At 63.0% G+C, this 17,572-nt stretch overlaps 1 protein-coding gene across 1 annotated transcript; it reads right to left on the bottom strand.

The window, feature by feature from the left end:
- Positions 1–3: 3 nt before the first annotated feature.
- LOC134509406 (myosin-6-like) lies at positions 4–14,100 on the bottom strand (the record flags this gene model as incomplete). Its single annotated transcript, XM_063321920.1, is given in 34 exon segments — positions 4–31; positions 268–464; positions 993–1,111; positions 1,186–1,312; positions 1,401–1,790; positions 2,127–2,217; positions 2,303–2,448; positions 2,549–2,725; positions 3,247–3,462; positions 3,464–3,490; positions 3,582–3,710; positions 3,805–3,931; positions 4,035–4,171; positions 4,824–4,947; positions 5,043–5,160; positions 5,247–5,334; positions 5,447–5,520; positions 5,601–5,908; positions 6,032–6,210; positions 6,781–6,930; positions 7,044–7,162; positions 7,258–7,396; positions 7,951–8,054; positions 8,173–8,271; positions 9,456–9,519; positions 9,646–9,738; positions 9,847–9,955; positions 10,059–10,086; positions 10,672–10,828; positions 11,429–11,533; positions 11,535–11,573; positions 11,935–12,121; positions 12,841–12,877; positions 14,025–14,100. Coding segments are annotated over 34 exon segments (4,290 nt in total), but the record flags the coding sequence as incomplete, so codon positions are not given.
- Positions 14,101–17,572: the final 3,472 nt, after the last annotated feature.

Genomic DNA, 17,572 nt, shown 5'->3' with positions numbered 1-17,572 from the left:
GGCGTCCTGCAACCTCTGGGCCAGCTTCTTCCTGACAGATGTGGGGGGAGAAACCCACGGAGAACCCGTCAGTGGGTCATCCCCAAAGTGAAGACTTTCGGTGGTAGGACTCACGGGGTGGTCTTCAGGTTCTAGGTCCCCCCACGTGGGGCTCTAGATCTACCTGAAGAACCCAACGTCCTGGGTGGTGGCTGCTTAAGGGATGGGCCCAAGGAGGTCCCCCCACCCATGGGGAGAAGCCTCGGCGTCTGTGGGGCGGTGACTCACTTGGCCTCCTCCAGCTCCTCAGTGCGCTGGATGGCGTCCGTCTCGTACTTGGTCCTCCACTGCGCCACCTCGGAGTTGGCCTTGGAGAGGGAGCGCTGGAGCTCGGCCTTGGCCTCCGTCTCCTCCTCATACTGCTCCCGCAGCAGGTCGCAGTCGTGCCGGGCCGACTGCAGGGCGTGCGCCAGCGCGTTCTTGGCCTGGGAGGGGCCAGAAGGAGGCAGAACCATAGGGTCCACATCACCCAGAGCCATCTTGAGGTTTTCCAACGGACGAAGCGGTGGTCTTCGTCACCTCAACCCAGCCCACACTTCTGTAGACCCTGACCCAACCTCCTCCACACCAACCCAACCTTCCTTAGACCTTCTTTAGCCCACCCCAACCTTCCTTAGACCTTCTGAGACCAACCCAACCTCCTCCAGACCAACCCAACTTTCCTTAGACCTTTAGCAGCAGGTGGAACCCGCGGGTCCCCATCACCTTGAGCTGTCTGGAGGTCTTCCACCCCAGGAAGGAGTGGTGTCTCTCATCCCGACCTTCTCTTAGACCATCCCCACCCAACCCCTTTTAGGTGGAATCACCCTTAGATGGAACCACCCAACCCAACCAGCCTCCACTTGACTCCTGTTTGGTGCTGCCACTGTGAGGGGGAAGGAGACGCCATCTGGTGGCCCCCCTGGAGCCCGCCAAGCCCCGGTGGTCTTCTCAGGCCCCTCCAGGGACCTCACCTTCATCTCCTCCTCCAGCTGCCTCTTCAGGTCCTCCAGCTGCTGGGTGTAGGACTGCTTGCCCCTGGTCAGCTGGGAAATGAGGGCCTCCTTCTCCTCCAGCTGGCGGGACAGCTCTCCTGCAGGGGGAGGGGAGGTCATCAGGGGCGGCGATGTGGGGCAGGGGGGTGGAGATGTGGGGCAGGGCTCCCACCGTTCTCGGTCTGCAGCTTGGCCCGCTGGGTGCTGGTGTCATTGAGGACTCGTTGCGTCTCCTCCAGCTTGGCCCGGTGCTCGGCTGCCTGGTCCTCCATGGTGCGGGAGACCTTCTCTATCCCCACCTGGCAGGAGGGAGGGGGGAAGCAGGAGGTTGGTGGCCACGGTGGAACCGAGGTGGCCACTGCGGCCTCCTCTTCCTCCTCCTCTTGCCTTGGCCTTGAGCAGCTGCTCCATATTGGCGCTGAGGTCGTCCAGCTCCAGCTTGAGCTCGCTCTTCTCCTTCTCCAGCTTCTGCTTGACGCGCTGCAGGTTGTCGATCTGCTCGCCCAGCTCGGCCACGCTGTCGGCGTGCTTCTTGCGCAGCGCGGCCGCCGTGGCCTCGTGCTGCAGCGTGGCCTCCTCCAGGTCCCGACGCATCTTCTGGAACTCTGCCTCCCGCTTCTTGTTGAGCTCCAGCTGCACCGAGGTGGCCCCCCCAGCCTCCTCCAGCCGCTCGCTGATCTCCTCCAGCTCCCGCGACAGCTCCGAGCGCAGCTTCTCCACCTTGGCCCGGCCCGTCCGCTCTGCCTCCAGCTCCTCCTCCAGCTCCTCAATGCGCGCCTGCGCCCCGGGGACGGGGACACCCTCAGCAGGGTGGATTCACCCAACGCGGCCGCTCAACCCAACCCAACCCCATGGACGCTCTTTGACACAACCACCTGGAGACTCTTCAACTCAACTCAACTCATTGGAGACTCTTCGACCCAACCAACTGGAGACCCTTCAACTCAACTCATTGGAAACTCTTTGACCCAACCAACTGGAGACTCCTCAACTCAACCCAACTGGAGACTCTTCAACTCAACCCAACCTACCCAACTGGAGACTCTTTGACCCAACCCACCCAACTGGAGCGTCCCCAGCCCAGCCCATGGGGGCGCCCCACGGGTCCCTCACCTGCAGCTCCTTCAGCTTCTTCTGGAGCTGCAGGGCCAGTGCCTGCTCATCCTCGATCTTGCTGTTCTGCTGGTGGATCTCAAACTCCTTCCTGCAGAGGATGAGGGATGAGCCCTGAGGTCCCCCCGCCCATGCCCCCTGATTAGCTGGCACCAGGGAGGGAGATCGGTCCTCACTTCTTCAGCTTCTCCTCTAGCTGCTGCTTGTCATTCTCCAGGTCCATGATGTTCTCCTGGGTCAGCTTCAAGTCGCCTTCCAGCTTCCTCTTGGCCCGTTCCAGGTCCATGCGGATCTTCTTCTCCTGCTCCAGGGAGCCTTCAAGCTGTGGGGGACACAGAAATGGGGAGAAACCTCAGGTTTTTGTCATTTCTGCCCCAGGAGGCTCCTCGGCAGTGCCCGTGGTGGGACCGGCCCACACTCACATCGTCCGCCTGCTGTTCCAGCTTGACTTTGGCCTTGGTCAAGATGTTGACCTTGTCTTCCTCCGCTTGCAGGTCATCCAGCGCTTGCTGGTGAGCTTCCTGCAGGGCTTTCTTCTCCTTGGTCAGCTTGGCGATGGTCTCGTCCAGCCCGGCCATCTCCTCTGTCAGGTTCTTCACCTGCAGGAGTAGAAACATCAGGCCTGTAGCTTGGAGCCAGAGGTGGGGTGAGAGAGAGGGGGGTGGTCACGCTCTTGGTTGAGCTGGAGATGCAGGAGATGGAGAGGAAACCCAACCAGCCTTGAGTCTTCTCGACCCAACCCGACCACGCTTGGATCTCCTTGACCCAACCCAACCAGCCTTGAGCCTTCTTGACACAACCGGCCTTGGATCTTCTCAACCCAACCCAACCAACCTCGGGTCTTCTCGACCCAACCCGACCACGCTTGGATCTCCTTGACCCAACACAACCAGCCTTGAGCCTTCTTGACACAACCGTCCTTGGATCTTCTCAACCCAACCCAACCAACCTTGGGACTTCCCCACCCAACCCAACCAGCCTTGGATCTTCTCCACCCAACCCAACCACCCTTGGATCTCCTTGACCCAGCCAACCTTGGATCTTCTCAAAACCTCTCCACGTTGGTGGGAGTCAACCCAACTGCCCTCAGCTCGCAGTGGAGGCCTCTCCCCGCCCTCACCTTGTTCTCGGTGGCGTGTTTCTCCTTCTCCACTTTGGCCAGAGTCAGCTCCAGGTCGTCGATGTCCTTCTTCAGCTCTGAGCACTCGTCCTCCAGCTTCCTCTTCTTGGCCGTCAGCTCAGCGTTCATCTCCTCCTCGTCCTCCAGCCGCTCCGTCAGCTCCTTCACCTTGGCCTCCAACTGGATCTTGTTCTTGATCAGCTGGTCGCAGCGCTCCCTCGGCGTCCGTCAGGTTGTCCTGCTCCTGTGGGGGGCTCTCAGGTGAGGTGGGGTGGCCCTGGGGGGAGTGGAGTCACCCCCTTGAGGTGGTTCTGGGGTGGGGCGACCTCACTCACAGCCTGCACTTGAAGCTGAAGGTCGTTCTTCTCCTGCAGCAGGGAGACCATCTTCTCCTCCAGCTCCTTCCGCCGGGCCTCCGACTTCTCCAGCGCCTCCTTCAGCCGCCCGTACTCCTCCTTCATGTTCTGCACCAGCACCCAGGAGACCAATCGCGTCGCCCGATGTCCCCTCACCTCATAGGCTGCCCCAATCCCTCCTGCCCCCGCCTTCTCCTCCCACCTGCATCTCCTTCTCCGTCTCGGCGCTCTTCAACAAGGGCTTGATCTTGAAGTAGAGCTTCATCCACGGCCAGTTCTTCACGCCCATGAAGGCCCGGATGTTCCACTGGATCACCAAGAGCGCGTCTCTACCATAGGGGGAGGGGGGACACACACATACCATCACGCCCCGGCCCTGGTGGCCTGCTGGAGGTCCCACCCCAGGAAAAGGCCCCGACCCAGCCCCCTCACCGACGCTCCAGGATCTTCTTGAACTCGATGCGCATGAGCTGCCCCCGGGCCTGGGCCTGGATGCGGGTGATGATGCGGGAGAGTCGCTCGTCCCGCATCTCCTCCAGCAGCCCCAGCAGCCCCGCCTTGAAGAAGACCTGGGAGGGGGAGGAAGAAGATGGATGAGGAGCAGGAGAAGATGGGTTGGTGGGGAAGGGTTGGTGAAGAGATGGACAGAGAGATGGGTGGAAGGAAGGACAGTGGGCAGGTGAACACGGGGGTGGTGGGACCACGGGGTCTTGGGGACCTCACAGGTAGTGGGGCCGTCGGGAGAGGACATGACCTCACCTTGGCGTGTCCCAACTTGTACTGGTTGTGGTGGGTTGGTGGGTGGTTGGAGTGAGGGATGGAGCTGTAGACGGGTAGATGGACACGGGGATGGTGGAATCATGATGTCCACGTGACCCCGCAGGTGGTGGGACCACGAGGAACAGAGACCACATGCCCTCACCTCGGTGCACCCCAACTTATACTGGTTGTGGTGGGTGGCAGGATGGGTTGCTGAGTGGATGGAGCTGTAAATGGGCAGGTGGACACCTGGGTGGTAGCACCACAGGGTCTCGGGGACCTCATGGATGGTGGGGGCCATGGGGAGACCACATGACCTTCCTTTGGTGTGCCCCAGCTTCTTGTGGTGGGTGGAGGGAGGGATGGAGCTGTACATGGGGAGGTGGACACATGGGTGGTGGGACCATGGGGTCTTATGGACCTCACGGGTGGTGGGGCCATGGGGAGAGGACAGGCCCCCACCTTGGTGTGCCCGAACTTGTACTGGTTGTGGTCGACGTCGATGGAGCCCAGCAGCTTCTCGGCACCCTTGCGGCTGTCGATGAACTGCCCCTCGGGGATGGCGGCAGGGTTCAGGATGCGGTACCTGGTGGCCGCGGTGGTGGGGGACACCCTGAGCTCAGCCCCGCTGGGGGTTGTCCACCCCCTCCCCATCCCCCCCAATCCCACAGCGTCACCCACCGCTGGCGGAAGTCCCCATAGAGAATGCGGTTGGGGAAGCCCTTGCGGCAGATGCGGATGCCCTCCAGCACCCCGTTGCAGCGGAGCTGGTGCATCACCAGGGGGTTGTCCATCACGCCTGGTGGGTGGGGCAGAGCGGGGCAGGGTCAGCCACCAGCCCCACCCAGCCCACCCCACCCCGACCCCCCATCCCTCTCTTCTCACCCGGCTCCTTCCGCTCGTTGGGGATGAGGCAGCGGACAAAGTGGGGGTGGGTGGTCTTGAGGTTAGCCATCAGCTTGTTGAGGTTCTCCTGGTGGAGGAGAGAAAAAGCTGACCCATGGGGGGAGCTGAGGGACAACCCTCCATGGGGTGGAAGGCTGTCCTCCCTCTGCCCCACGGTGGGTCCGCTATGGGTCCCTCACCCGGTGCAGGGCAGAGACGGTCTGGAAGGAGGAACCTTTCTTCTTGGCGCCTTTGCCCTTCCCACCATCACCCCCTGAAGAAAAGAGGGGTGGGGTGACGCTGGACTCTTGCGAGTGAGTGTCTTCTCCATCCCCCCACCCCCCCATCACCCACCAGCGTCAGCCCCGGCGTAGTTGGAGAAGAGGTTGGCCAAGAGCTTGAGGGCGGATTTCTGGTACAGCCCCACCACCGTCTCATTGAGGGGGTCCTTGTTCTTCTCCAACCAGCCAAGGATGTTGTAGTCCACCGTGCCGGCGTAGTGCACCAGGGAGAAGTGGGCTTCCGCCTTCCCCTTGATGTTCCGGGGTTTCCCGAAGTTGGCCGACTTGCCCAGGTGGTTGTCGTAGAGTTTGGCCTTGAAGGTCATGTCCGAGGCCTTGGGGAACATACACTCCTCCTCCAGGATGGACATGATCCCCATGCTGGCGACGAGAAGACCTTGTTGGTGGACACCAACCGCAACCCCGACCAGTCGTCTTCGGTGAGCCTCAACCAGAAGGAGGTTCTCCAGCACCTCCCAGGAGGCCCCGGGGTGGCGTGGGGGCGGTGGTACCTTCTCGATGAGGTCAATGCAGGCCTGGAGGTCCATGCCAAAGTCGATGAACTCCCACTCGATGCCCTCCTTCTTGTACTCCTCCTGCTCCAGCACGAACATGTGGTGGTTGAAGAACTGCTGCAGCTTCTCGTTAGTGAAGTTGATGCAGAGCTGCTCAAAGCTGTTGAACTGGGGAGGGGAGGGTGGGGTCAACCCAAGGCCCAATGGGGTCAAGGGGGTCAACTGGATGTCCAATGGGGTCAATGCAACGGTCAATGGGGTCAATTAAACACACGAGGGGGTCAATGCGATGCTTGATGTGATCAATGGGGTCAACTGGACACCCAATGAGGTCAACCCAACGCCCAAAGGGGTCAAGGGGGGTCAAGGTGAGGTCCAATGGGGTTAACAACGCCCCATGGGATCGACTGGGTCAACTGAATGGCCAATAGGATCAACAGAATGGCCAATGAGATCAACCGGGTCAACCAAATGTCCAAGAGGGTCAACACAACTCCCCATGGGATCAATGGGGCCAACCTGAGACCCAATGGGGCCAACCCGATGCCCCATGGGATCAATGGGGCCACCTCAACCCCCAACAGCATCAAGGCGAGGCCCAAAGAGACCAAGTTCCCACCAAAGCTCAGGGTGAAGATGACGGAGGGTCCCCTGGACCCCCATCTGTATGCCCCCCACCCCCGAGAGGACCCTGCCACCCCCACCCCACATGCCCCCACACCCCCGCCGAGGCCTCACGTCGAAGATCTCAAAGCCGGCAATATCCAGGACGCCGATGAAGTACTGCCGGGGCTGCTTAGTCTCCAGCGAGTTGTTGATCCTCACCACCATCCAGTTGAACATCTTCTCGTAGACGGACTTGGCCAAGGCCCCGATGGAGTAGTACACCTGGCAGAGGGGGCCGCCCCATGCCCACATGGTCTTCTGCCCCATGGTGGCGCCGTGGCTGCCTCCAAAAGGAGGTTTTGGGGGATGGGGGGGGTGGGGGGTGCCCTCCTCACCTGCTGGACATTCTGCCCCTTGGTGACATACTCGTTGCCCACCTTCACCCGGGGGTGGCACAACCCCTTGAGAAGATCGGCCGAGTTCAGCCCCATCAGGTAGGCCGACTTGTCGGCATCTGCAGGCCACGGAGAAGAAGACGCCACCCTCAGGTGACCCCCAAACCCGTGTGTCTGTGTCCCCACCATGACCCCACCCCACCCCTGGCCTCACCTTCGGTGCCGTCCGGCTCCGCCTGCTCCTCCCGTTGCTTCTGCTTGAACTTCATGTTGCCAAAGTGCATGATGGCGCCCGTCAGCTTGTAGACGCCGGCCTTCTCCTCGGCAGTGAAGCCCAGGACGTCAAAAGCGCTCTAGGGAGGTGGGGGGCGGGGGGTGGGAGAGGGCCCGGGACACCCCCACCGCCCAACTGAGGGCACCTGCGGCTGCTGGCCACCGGCTGCGGGTCACTGTCCTTCCTGCTGGTCAGCCTGGCCATCCACGGGCTCGGCCATCCATGGGGCCTTACAGACGTTTGGAGGACTCGGGCATGGACCCATCCGTCCATCCATGGATCCATCCATAGATCCATCCATCCATGGATCCAACCGTCCATCCATAGATCCATCCATCCATCCATAGCCTCCTCTACCCACCCATGGCCTCCTCCACCACCCATGCCTTCCAACACCCACCCATGGCCTCCTCCTCCACCCATGGCCTCCAACACCTACCCATGGCCTCCTACTCCACCCATGGTCTCCTCCACCCACCCACAGTCTACTCCATCCATGGTCTCCTACTCCACCCATGGTCTCCTCCACCCACCCATGGCCTCTTCCACCCACCCATGGCCTCCTCCACCACCCCAACCCCCCCCAGCCACCTCCCCTTTTCCTCAGTGGTGGGATGTCCCCCCACAGCTTACGTCGGTGGCCAGCAACTCCTCGGCGTCATCAATGGAAGCCACCGTCACTTCTCCTTGGGAAACGTAGCTGTAGTCGTAGGGGTTGCTAGTGATGAGGAGCATCTCTGCAGGAGAGGACACAAAGATTTGAGCATCACCAGCGGGTCACAGATTGTCCTCGGTGGCTCCAAGTTGTCCTCGATGGCCCCAAGGAGGAGTGGCCACTGTGTGGTCAACCCTCACCCAGAAGCTCCGGCTTCTTGTTGGAAAGAATCTGGTAGAAGATGTGGTAGTTGCGCTCAGCCTTCAGCTGGAAAATGACGCGGGACTTCTCCAGGAGGTCTGGGGGGGTAAGGAAAAGTTTGGGGTGAGGAGATGGATGATGGATGGATGGATGGTGGGATGAAGACATGGATGATGGATGGATGGACAGATGGACAGATGGACGGTGCGACAGAGAGATGGCGGGATGAGAAAATGAAGATGGTGGGATGAGAAAATGAACATGTCTGGATAGTGGGACAGGGAGATGGAGATGTCTGGATGGGGAGATGGATAGTGGGATAAACACATGGAGACGTTCGGATGGTGAGATGAGAAGACAGAGACACTTGGAAGGTGGGATGGGGAGATAGATGGATAGAGAGATATTAGGGGGAGAAGCTGGAGATGGTGGGAGGAGGACACAGAGATCTTTGGATGGGAGATGGATGCTGGGATGAGGAGCTGGAGATGGTGGGAGGAAGAGATGGATGGATAGACAGAGAAATGGATGGATGGAGGAATGAGTGGATGGATAGATAGACGGAGACATGGATGGATGGATAGAAGCACAGATAAATGGAGGGACGGATAAATGGAGGGACGGATGGAGGGAGGGACGGATGGAGGGAGGGATGGAGGGAGGGATGGATGGATGGAAAGATGGACTGATGGATGGAGAGATGGACGGATGGAGGGATAGATGGATGCATGGAGAGATGAATGCAGGGATAGATGGATGGAAGGAAGGAGGGATGGATGGAAGGATGGAGAGATAGATGGATGGAGGCATAGATGGATGGAAGGATGGAGAGACGGATGGAGGGATGGATGGATGGATGGAGGGATGGAGGAACGGATGGAGAGATGGAAGGATGGATGGAGAAATGCATGGAGGGATGGACGGATGGATGGATGAAGGGAGGGATGGAGGGATGGAGAGAGAGAGGAATGGAGGGAGGAATGGAGAGATAAATGGATAGAGAAATGGGTGGATGGATAGAGAGATGGATGGAGGAATGGATGCATGGAGGGATGAAGAAATGGATGGATGAATAGAAAGATGGATGGATGCGGAAATCGATGGAAAGATGGATGGATGGATGAAGAAATGGATGGAGAGATGGAAAAATAGACAGAGCAACAGATAGAGAAATGGAGAAATAGAGACATGGATGGAGGAATGGATGGATGGCGGGAGGAGGAGCTGGACGGTGGAGGCTGGACGATGGCCCCACCCCCTCCTGGCACCCGCAGCCACTCACAGGTCTCGATGTCGGCCGACGCCAACTTCCCGGTGGCCCCAAAGTGGATCCGGATGAACTTCCCCTGGGAGAGCCGCAGCGGGAGCTGGAGGTGGCCACCTGCCCCCCAGCAGCTCCTGCCCCATAGATCCCGCCTCATATGTCCCGCCCCATAGATCCCACCCCACAGGTCCCGCCCCACGGCACTCACAAAGCGGGAGGAGTTGTCGTTGCGGACGGTCTTGGCGTTGCCAAAGGCCTCCAGGGCAGGGTTGGCCTGGATGATTTGGTCCTCCAGGGTACCCTGGTGGGGTGGGGACGGTGGAGGAAGGTGGGGGGTGGCCACCATGGGCCTAGCGGGGGGGTGGGGGGGTGGTGGCCATGATGGAGGGGGTGTGGCCTGAAGCCCCACCTTGCTGCTATTGGCTGCCTCCTTCTTGCGGTCGCCGATGGCGGCGATGCTGGCAAAGTACTGGATGACCCTCTTGGTGTTGACCGTCTTCCCCGCCCCGGATTCTCCGCTGGGGGGCAGTTGGGGGGTAGGGTTGGAGAACATCTGGGTGGCTTCTCCGTCCCAGCCCACCACTGTGGGGCAGGGCTGGGGTGAAGCGGGGACAGACTTACGTGATGAGGATGGACTGGTTCTCGCGGTCTGGGAGGAGGAGAGAGAAGTCAGGGGGACGAAAGGCAGGAGATGGCTGGGGTCTGGTTGTGGTTCTCTACCCCCCCGGGTGAGGACCATGTTGGTGGACGAAGCTGGGGGAGATGTCTGGGGGCTTGGGTTTCTGCACCCCCCAGATGAGGAACACGTTGGTGAGACGCAGTTAGGGGAGATGCTTGGAGTCTTGGTCAGGGTTTCCACCCACCAGGGGAAGACCAGGTCAAGCGAGACACAGTTAGGGAAAACGTTTGGGGTCTTGGTCAGGGTTCTCCACCCCCCAGGAGAGGACCACGTTGGCGGGATGAAGTTGTGGGAGATGTCTGGGGTCTTGGTCGGGGTTCTCCACCCCCCAGGTGAGGACCACGTTGGTGGGACACAGTTAGGGAAGATATTTGGGGTCTGGTTGAGGTTCTCCACCCCCCAGGGGAGAACCAGGTCAGCTGGGACGCAGTTAGGGGAGATGTTTGGGGTCTTGGTCAGGGTTCTCCTCCCCCCAGGGGAGGACCAGCTGTGGGTCAGGCCCCATTTTTGGGGTGCTAAGTCTTCTGCTCTGGGGTCCCAGGGGGAGGTCCTCACCCGTCAGCATGTTCTGGTAGGCGTTGTCGGAGATGGAGAAGATGTGGGGTGGAGCTTCGCTCCTCTTCTTGCCCCGGTAGGCGGCCACCACCTCGGCGTCGTAGACAGGCAACCACTTGTAGGGGTTGACGGTGACGCAGAAGAGCCCCGAGTAGGTCTGGAAAAGGGACAAGGTGGGTCAGGGCCACCAGCGGCCACCTCCAGCAGGAGGGGACAACCCGGGGCCGCACGGCCCAAGGCGTCTGGTGGTGGGACAGCCTGGTTTTGGGTGGCCCAAGGGGGTTCAGGATGGGACACGGTGGGTCTGGGTGGCCCAAGGGGGACGGAGATGGGACATCTTGAGGACTTGGTGGCCCCAAGGGGGTTGGGGATGGGACATGGTGGGTCTTGGTGGCCCAAGGAGACCAGATATGGGACATCTGGCGTCTTGGTGGCCCAAGGGGGGCCTGGAGATGGGACACGGTGGGTCTGAGTGGCTTCAAGGGGTCTGAAGAAGAGACATCTTGAGGTCTTGGTGGCCCAAGGGGTCCAGGGACGGGACGTGGTGCGTCTGGGTGGCCCAAGGGGGGCTGGAGAAGGCCCACCAGGTTCTAGGTGGCCCTCAACAACCACATGGATGCCCTCCCCCGGGTTCTAGGTGGCCCCACAGCCTCTCCCTGCTCTCGCTGTCCCTCAAGGCCTTCAGCAAACGGTCTCCCCCCCACCCCCTGCCCCATAGAGACCCACAACCCCCCCCCAGGGGCTGGTGGGAGCTGACGTAGATCATCCAGGCGGCATAGCGCTCCTTCAGGTTGAAGAGGACGGCGGGCTCGTGGAGGAAGGTCAGCATGGCCATGTCCTCAATCTTGTCGAACTTGGGGGGGGTTCTGCTGGTGGACGTCGCTCTCCTTCACCGTCACCGTCTGGGGGGGGACACATGCACATGGGGTGGGGGGGAGTTGGGGGGCACCCCGTAGGGTGGGAGGTCTCACAGGGGCTGGGGGGTGGCCTCATGGGGTGGGGCACCTCCATGGGGGTGGGGGGTCTCCACAGGGCAGGGGCTTCTCCATGGGTCAGGGGGTGCCCCTATGGGGTGGGCCCCCACCTCCCCAACCCCTCACCCCCCAACGCCCCTCCCCCCTCCGCCCCTCCCCCAGCTCGGTAGCCATGGTGGCCACCACCTCCTTGCCCCCCAACCCCCTCCCCCCAACACCCCCCCACCCCATTAACCCCTCGCCCCCCCAACTCCCCCCCAACCCCCAAGTCCCTCCCACCCCCCCGTACCTCGCCCAGCTCGGTAGCCACGGTGGCCACCCCGTCCTGCCGGCCCAGCAGCCGCCCCCGCACGAACTCCAGCCGGGGGTGGGGCACGAAGCACTCGGCGCGGGGGTCGAAGGGCCGGGGCTGCGCCTCCGCCTGCCGCAGGAAGGGGGCGGCCGCCCCCAGCCCTGCCAGTGCCCCTGAGGCCATCCTGGGGGGCGGGGGGCAGGCTGGGACCCACAGATCCCCCATGGGACCCACAGATCCCCCAGGGCCAACGATGGCCAACCGTTGACCCCTCCATGGCCATGGATGGGGCCTTGACCCCGGCCCCCGCCAATGCCCCCCACACCATCCCGGGGGTCTATGGATCAACCTGGGCCCCATAGATCCACCATGGGACCCATACATCTGCCACAGGGCCCACAGATCCCCCTATGGTCAATGATGGCCAACTGTTGACCCCTCCATGGCCATGGATGGGGCCTTGCTCCTGGCCCCGCCAACGCCCCCTACACCATCCTGGGGGTCTATGGGTCAATCTGGGCCCCATAGATCCACCATGGGACCCACAGATCTGCCACAGGACCCATAGATCCCCCATGGGACCCATACATCTGCCACAGGACCCATAGATCCCCCATGGGACCCACAGATCCCCCATGGTCAACAATGGCCAACTGTTGACCCCTCCATGGCCATGGATGGGGCCTTGCTCCCGGCCCCGCCAACACCCCCCACACCATCCTGGGGGGCTGTGGGTCAGTCTGGGCCCCATAGATCACCCATGGGACCCATAGATCCCCCACAGACCCCCTACGGCCATGCGTGGACCCCTATAGCCATGGACAGACCCCCGCCGTGGGGAGCCCCACAGCACCCCACATCATCCCACAACCTCCCTACGGGGCCCCACGGCTGCCCCCTCACCTGCGATCTGTGGGTCTGAGCTGGGAGATGAAGGGAACTGTAGGGGGCAGGAGAGTGAGGGCCTGCCCCATAGATCCCTCCTGTGCCCCATAGGACCCCCCACACCCCACAGACCCCCCTTTGTATCCCACAGAGCCCCCATTGTGCCCCATAGATTCCCTGTGCCCCATAGATCCCTGCACCCCGTAGACCCCCTCAGTGCCCCATAAACCCCATTTGCCCCACAGACCCCCGTGTGCCCCATAGAACTGCACACCCCATACCCCCCCATGCCCCATAGATCCCCCCCCATGCCCCATAGACATCCCTGCCCCCCACATCCCGTCTGCCCCCCATACACCCCCATGTGCCCCACAGAACTGTGCACCCCACAAGTGTGCCCCATAGCACCTGTCCTGCCCCATAGATCCCCCTGCGCCCCCATAGAACCCTTGTACCCTATAGATCCGCCTGAGCCCTAGAGATCCCTGTACCCCCCATAGATCCCCCCGTGCCCCATAGATCTCCTGTGACCGACCCCCCCCTTTGTGCCCCATAGACCGCCCCTGACTGCCCCATAGATCCCCACACCCCCTTAGAACGCCTTTGTGCCCCATAGATCTCCCATTCGCCCCACAGATGCCCCCTGAGCCCCACAGATCCCTGTGTCACTCCACAGACACCCTTTGTGCCCCATAGATTCCCTGCACCCCACAGACCCCCCTTTGTGCCCCACAGACCCCCGTGCCCCATAGACCCCGTTTGCCCCATAGACCCCCCTCTGTGCCCTATAGACACCCTCTGCCCCATAGATCCCCGTGCCCCCCACAGAACCCCTTTGTGCCTCAGACCCCCTCGTGCCCCACAGATCCCACGTACCCCATAGAACCCCTCTGCCCCATAGATCCCCGTGCCCCCCACAGAACCCCTTTGTGCCTCATAAACCCCCCCGTGCCCCACAGCCCCCCCGTGCCCCATAGACTCCTCTCCCCCATAGATCCCCGTGCCACCCATAGACTCCCCTGTGCCCCATAAACCCCCTTTGTGCCTCACAGACACCCCTGTGCCCCATAGAACCCACTTGCACCCCATAGATCCCCCCGTGCTCCATAGAACCTCTCTGCCCCATAGATCCCCCTGTGCCCCACAGCCCTCCCTGCCCCATAGAGCCCTCCTGCCCCCCAACCTCCCCCAGCCCCACAGACCCTCTCTCTCTCTCTGCCCCACGGCGGGACGTGGGGCGGATGCGCAGCCCCACCACATTTATAGGGCGCCGTGGGGTGTGTGGGGGGGAGGGGCGTCCAGCGGGGGAGGGTTGGAGGGGAGGGGAGGGGGCAGCGCCCCCCATCCCCCACCCCACGGCGCCTCCCCAGGGGACCCTGGTATCCGGGCCCCACAGATTCACCCCATAGCACAAATCTATGGGGCAAAGGAAGGGAGGCAGGCATCGCTTGGTTGTGGGGCGTTTGTGGGGCACGGATGCCTGGGTCCCTCATATGTGGGGCATCTATGGGGCACGGACACCAGGATCCCTTGTGTCTATGGGCTGTCTATGGGGCCTGGACACTGGGATCCCTTGTGTCTATGGGCTGTCTATGGGGCCTGGACACTGGGGTCCCTTGTGTCTGTGGGGCATCTATGGGGCCCAGACACTGGGGTCCTTCATATCTATGGGGCCCGGATGCCTGGGTCCTCTGTATGTGGGGCACCTATGGGGTACGGACACCAGAATCCCTTGTGTCTATGGGGCCCGGACGCCGGAGTTTTTAATATCTATGCGTCCTGAACACTGAGCTCCCTTGTGTCTATGGGGCATCTATGGGGCACCTATGGGGCAGGGACACCGGGGTCCTTCATATCTATGGGGCTGAAACACCTGGGTCCATCATATGTGGGGCACCCTGACACCAGGATCCCTTGTGCCTATGGGGCATCTATGGGGCCCGGGCACCTGTGGGTCCCGGCCGCCGGGGTCCTGGCCCTCGTCCCGCCACTTGTGGGGCGCTGACAGGTGCCGGCCGCCAGCTCTATATCGGGCGTTCATTATCTCGTCCCCCCCCGCGACGAGGCGCCATGGGGCTGGCGCCGTGGGGGCCGCCGTGGGGCCGGGGGGGGAGCGGTTGGCGCCGTTCCCGGACATGGGGCCCACTTTGTCCTCGGGGAGGTGACAAATGTCCTGCGAGGCGACACATTCCTGGGGGGGGGGTGCCCCATAGATCCCCCCCCGCCCCACAGATCCCTCTGGAGCCCCATAGATCCCCTATAGAGCTCCATAGGGACATGCTGTCCCCCATAGGGAGGTGACGGGACCCATAGGGAGGTGTCGGAACCGTGGGGGGGCTCTGCCCCATAGCGGGCCCCACGGCAACCCTCCCCCACGGTGGGGGCGGGGGGGGGAGGGGCTGCCCAAGGCCGGGTCCCCCCGGGACGGTCAGGAGGGAGCGGGGGGAGCGGGGGGATGGGGGGTGTGGGGCAGAGATGGGGAGTGGGATGTGGGGAGATGGGGGGCATGTGGGGCGATGGGGGGGGTGGGGAGATGGGGGGTGGGATGTGGGGCAGAGAGGAGGGGAGGTGGGAGATGTGGGGAGATGGAGGGGATGTGGGGCAGAGAGGGGGAGATGGGGGGTGGGATGTGGGGCGGGGGGGTGGAATGTGGGGAGATGGGGAATGTGGGGGAGATGTGGGGCAGACATGGGGGAGTGGGATGTGGAGAGATGGGGGGATGTGGGGAGATGGGGGGGATGTGGGGCAGAGAGGGCGAAGTGGGGCGGGGGTTGGGATGTGGGGCAGAGTCGGGGGAAGTGGGGTGGGGGTTGGGATGTGGGGCAGAGACAGGGGAAGTGGGGTAGAGAGGGGGGATGTGGGGTGGGGGAGATGTGGGGCAGAGATGGGGGAGTGGGATGTGGGGAGATGGGGGGATGTGGGGCATAGATGGGGAAGTGGGGCAGGGGGGTGGGATGTGGGGCGGAGGGGGGGAAGTGGGGTGGGGGTTGGGATGTGGGGAGATGGGGGGATGTGAGGCAGAGAGGGGGTGAAGAGGGGTGAAGTGGGGTGGGGGGTGGGATGTGGGGCAGAGACGGGGGAAGTGGGGGAGATGTGGGGCAGAGAGAGGGGAAGTGGGGCGGGGGGCTGGGATGTGGGGAGATGGGGGAGAAGTGGGGCGGGGGTTGGATGTGGGGCAGAGACGGGGAAGTGGGGTGGGCGGGTGGGATGTGGGGCAGAGACGGGGAAGTGGGGTGGGCGGGTGGGATGTGGGGCAGAGGGGGAAGTGGGGCGGGCGGGTGGGATGTGGGGAGATGGGGGGATGTGGGGCAGAGAGGGGGGAAGTGGGGTGGGGGTTGGGATGTGAGGCAGAGAGGGGGGAAGTGGGGCGGGCGTTGGGATGTGGGGCAGAGAGGGGGAAGTGGGGCGGGCGTTGGGATGTGGGGCAGAGAGGGGGAAGTGGGGCGGGCGGGTGGGATGTGGGGCAGAGAGGGGGGAAGTGGGGTGGGGGTTGGGATGTGGGGCAGAGACGGGGAAGTGGGGTAGAGAGGGGGGATGTGGGGCAGAGAGGGGGGATGTGGGGCGGAGGGGCAGGATGTGGGGCAGAGAGGGAGGAGATGGGGGGATGTGGGGAGATGGGGGGCATGTGGGGCAGGGGGGTGGGATGTGGGGCAGAGAGGGGGGAAGTGGGGTGGGGGTTGGGATGTGGGGCAGAGACGGGGAAGTGGGGTAGAGAGGGGGGATGTGGGGCAGAGAGGGGGGATGTGGGGCGGAGGGGCAGGATGTGGGGCAGAGAGGGAGGAGATGGGGGGATGTGGGGAGATGGGGGGCATGTGGGGCAGGGGGGTGGGACGTGGAGCAGAGAGGGGGGAAGTGGAGTGGGGGAGTGGGATGTGGGGAGACGGGCTATGTGTGGCGGGGGAGTGGGATGTGGGGCAGAGAAGGGGGATGTGGGGCAGAGAGGGGGGGAAGTGGGGGGGGGGTGGGATGTGGGGCAGAGACGGGGAAGTGGGGCGATGTGGGGCAGGCTGTGGGGCACCGTGCGGCCGGTGGCCACCATACCCCCCTCTCCCCCACCCCCCCGCGACACTCCGGCGTGACGTCCCGGTGACGTCACGCCCCCGGTCCCGGTGGGCGGGGCGGGGGGGGCTCCGGTGGCCCCCGCCCCTCCCCCCACTGGCCAGCGGGGGCCACCGGGGCCACCCCGCGCCCCAACCCCCCCCCCCCCCCCCCCCCCCCCCCCCGCGGTGGCCCCGGAAATGGCGCGATTCCTCCCGCACTTCCCCTTTTCCGCCTCTTTTTTCCCCTTTTTCGGCCGTTTTCGCCCCGTTGCCGCGGCGACCCGGGGGGGCGGGGGGGGGGGGCGGTGGCCACCCGCGTGTCCCCGGGCCCCCGCCATGGCGCCCCTCCTGCTGCTCCCGCTGCTGGGTGAGCCCCGAAACCCCCCTTTTCCTCCCCAATTCCGCCCTTCTCCCGCCCGTTTCCCCCCGCCCCGCTGCCCCCCCCCCGCAAAATCCTCATTTTTTGCCCCAAAGCGGGGCTTCTCCCCCCCCCGCTTCTTCCCCTTTTTGCCCCATTTCCTCGCTTTTTTCCCCCCCCAATAGTCCCTTTTTTCCCCAGAGTCCTTTTTTTTCCCCAAATAAGCCCTTTTCCCCCCAATTTCTTCCCTTTTCCCCCAAATATTCCCTTTCCCCCCGTTTTTCCCCCAATTTCTTCTCTTTTCCCCCCTATTTCTTTGCCTTTTCTCTCCAATTTCTCCACTTTTCCCCCC

This window comes from Chroicocephalus ridibundus, unplaced genomic scaffold (genome assembly GCF_963924245.1).
Source record: "Chroicocephalus ridibundus unplaced genomic scaffold, bChrRid1.1 SCAFFOLD_777, whole genome shotgun sequence".
Taxonomy (NCBI): domain Eukaryota; kingdom Metazoa; phylum Chordata; class Aves; order Charadriiformes; family Laridae; genus Chroicocephalus; species Chroicocephalus ridibundus.
This window is presented reverse-complemented; position numbering and strand designations above follow the sequence as displayed.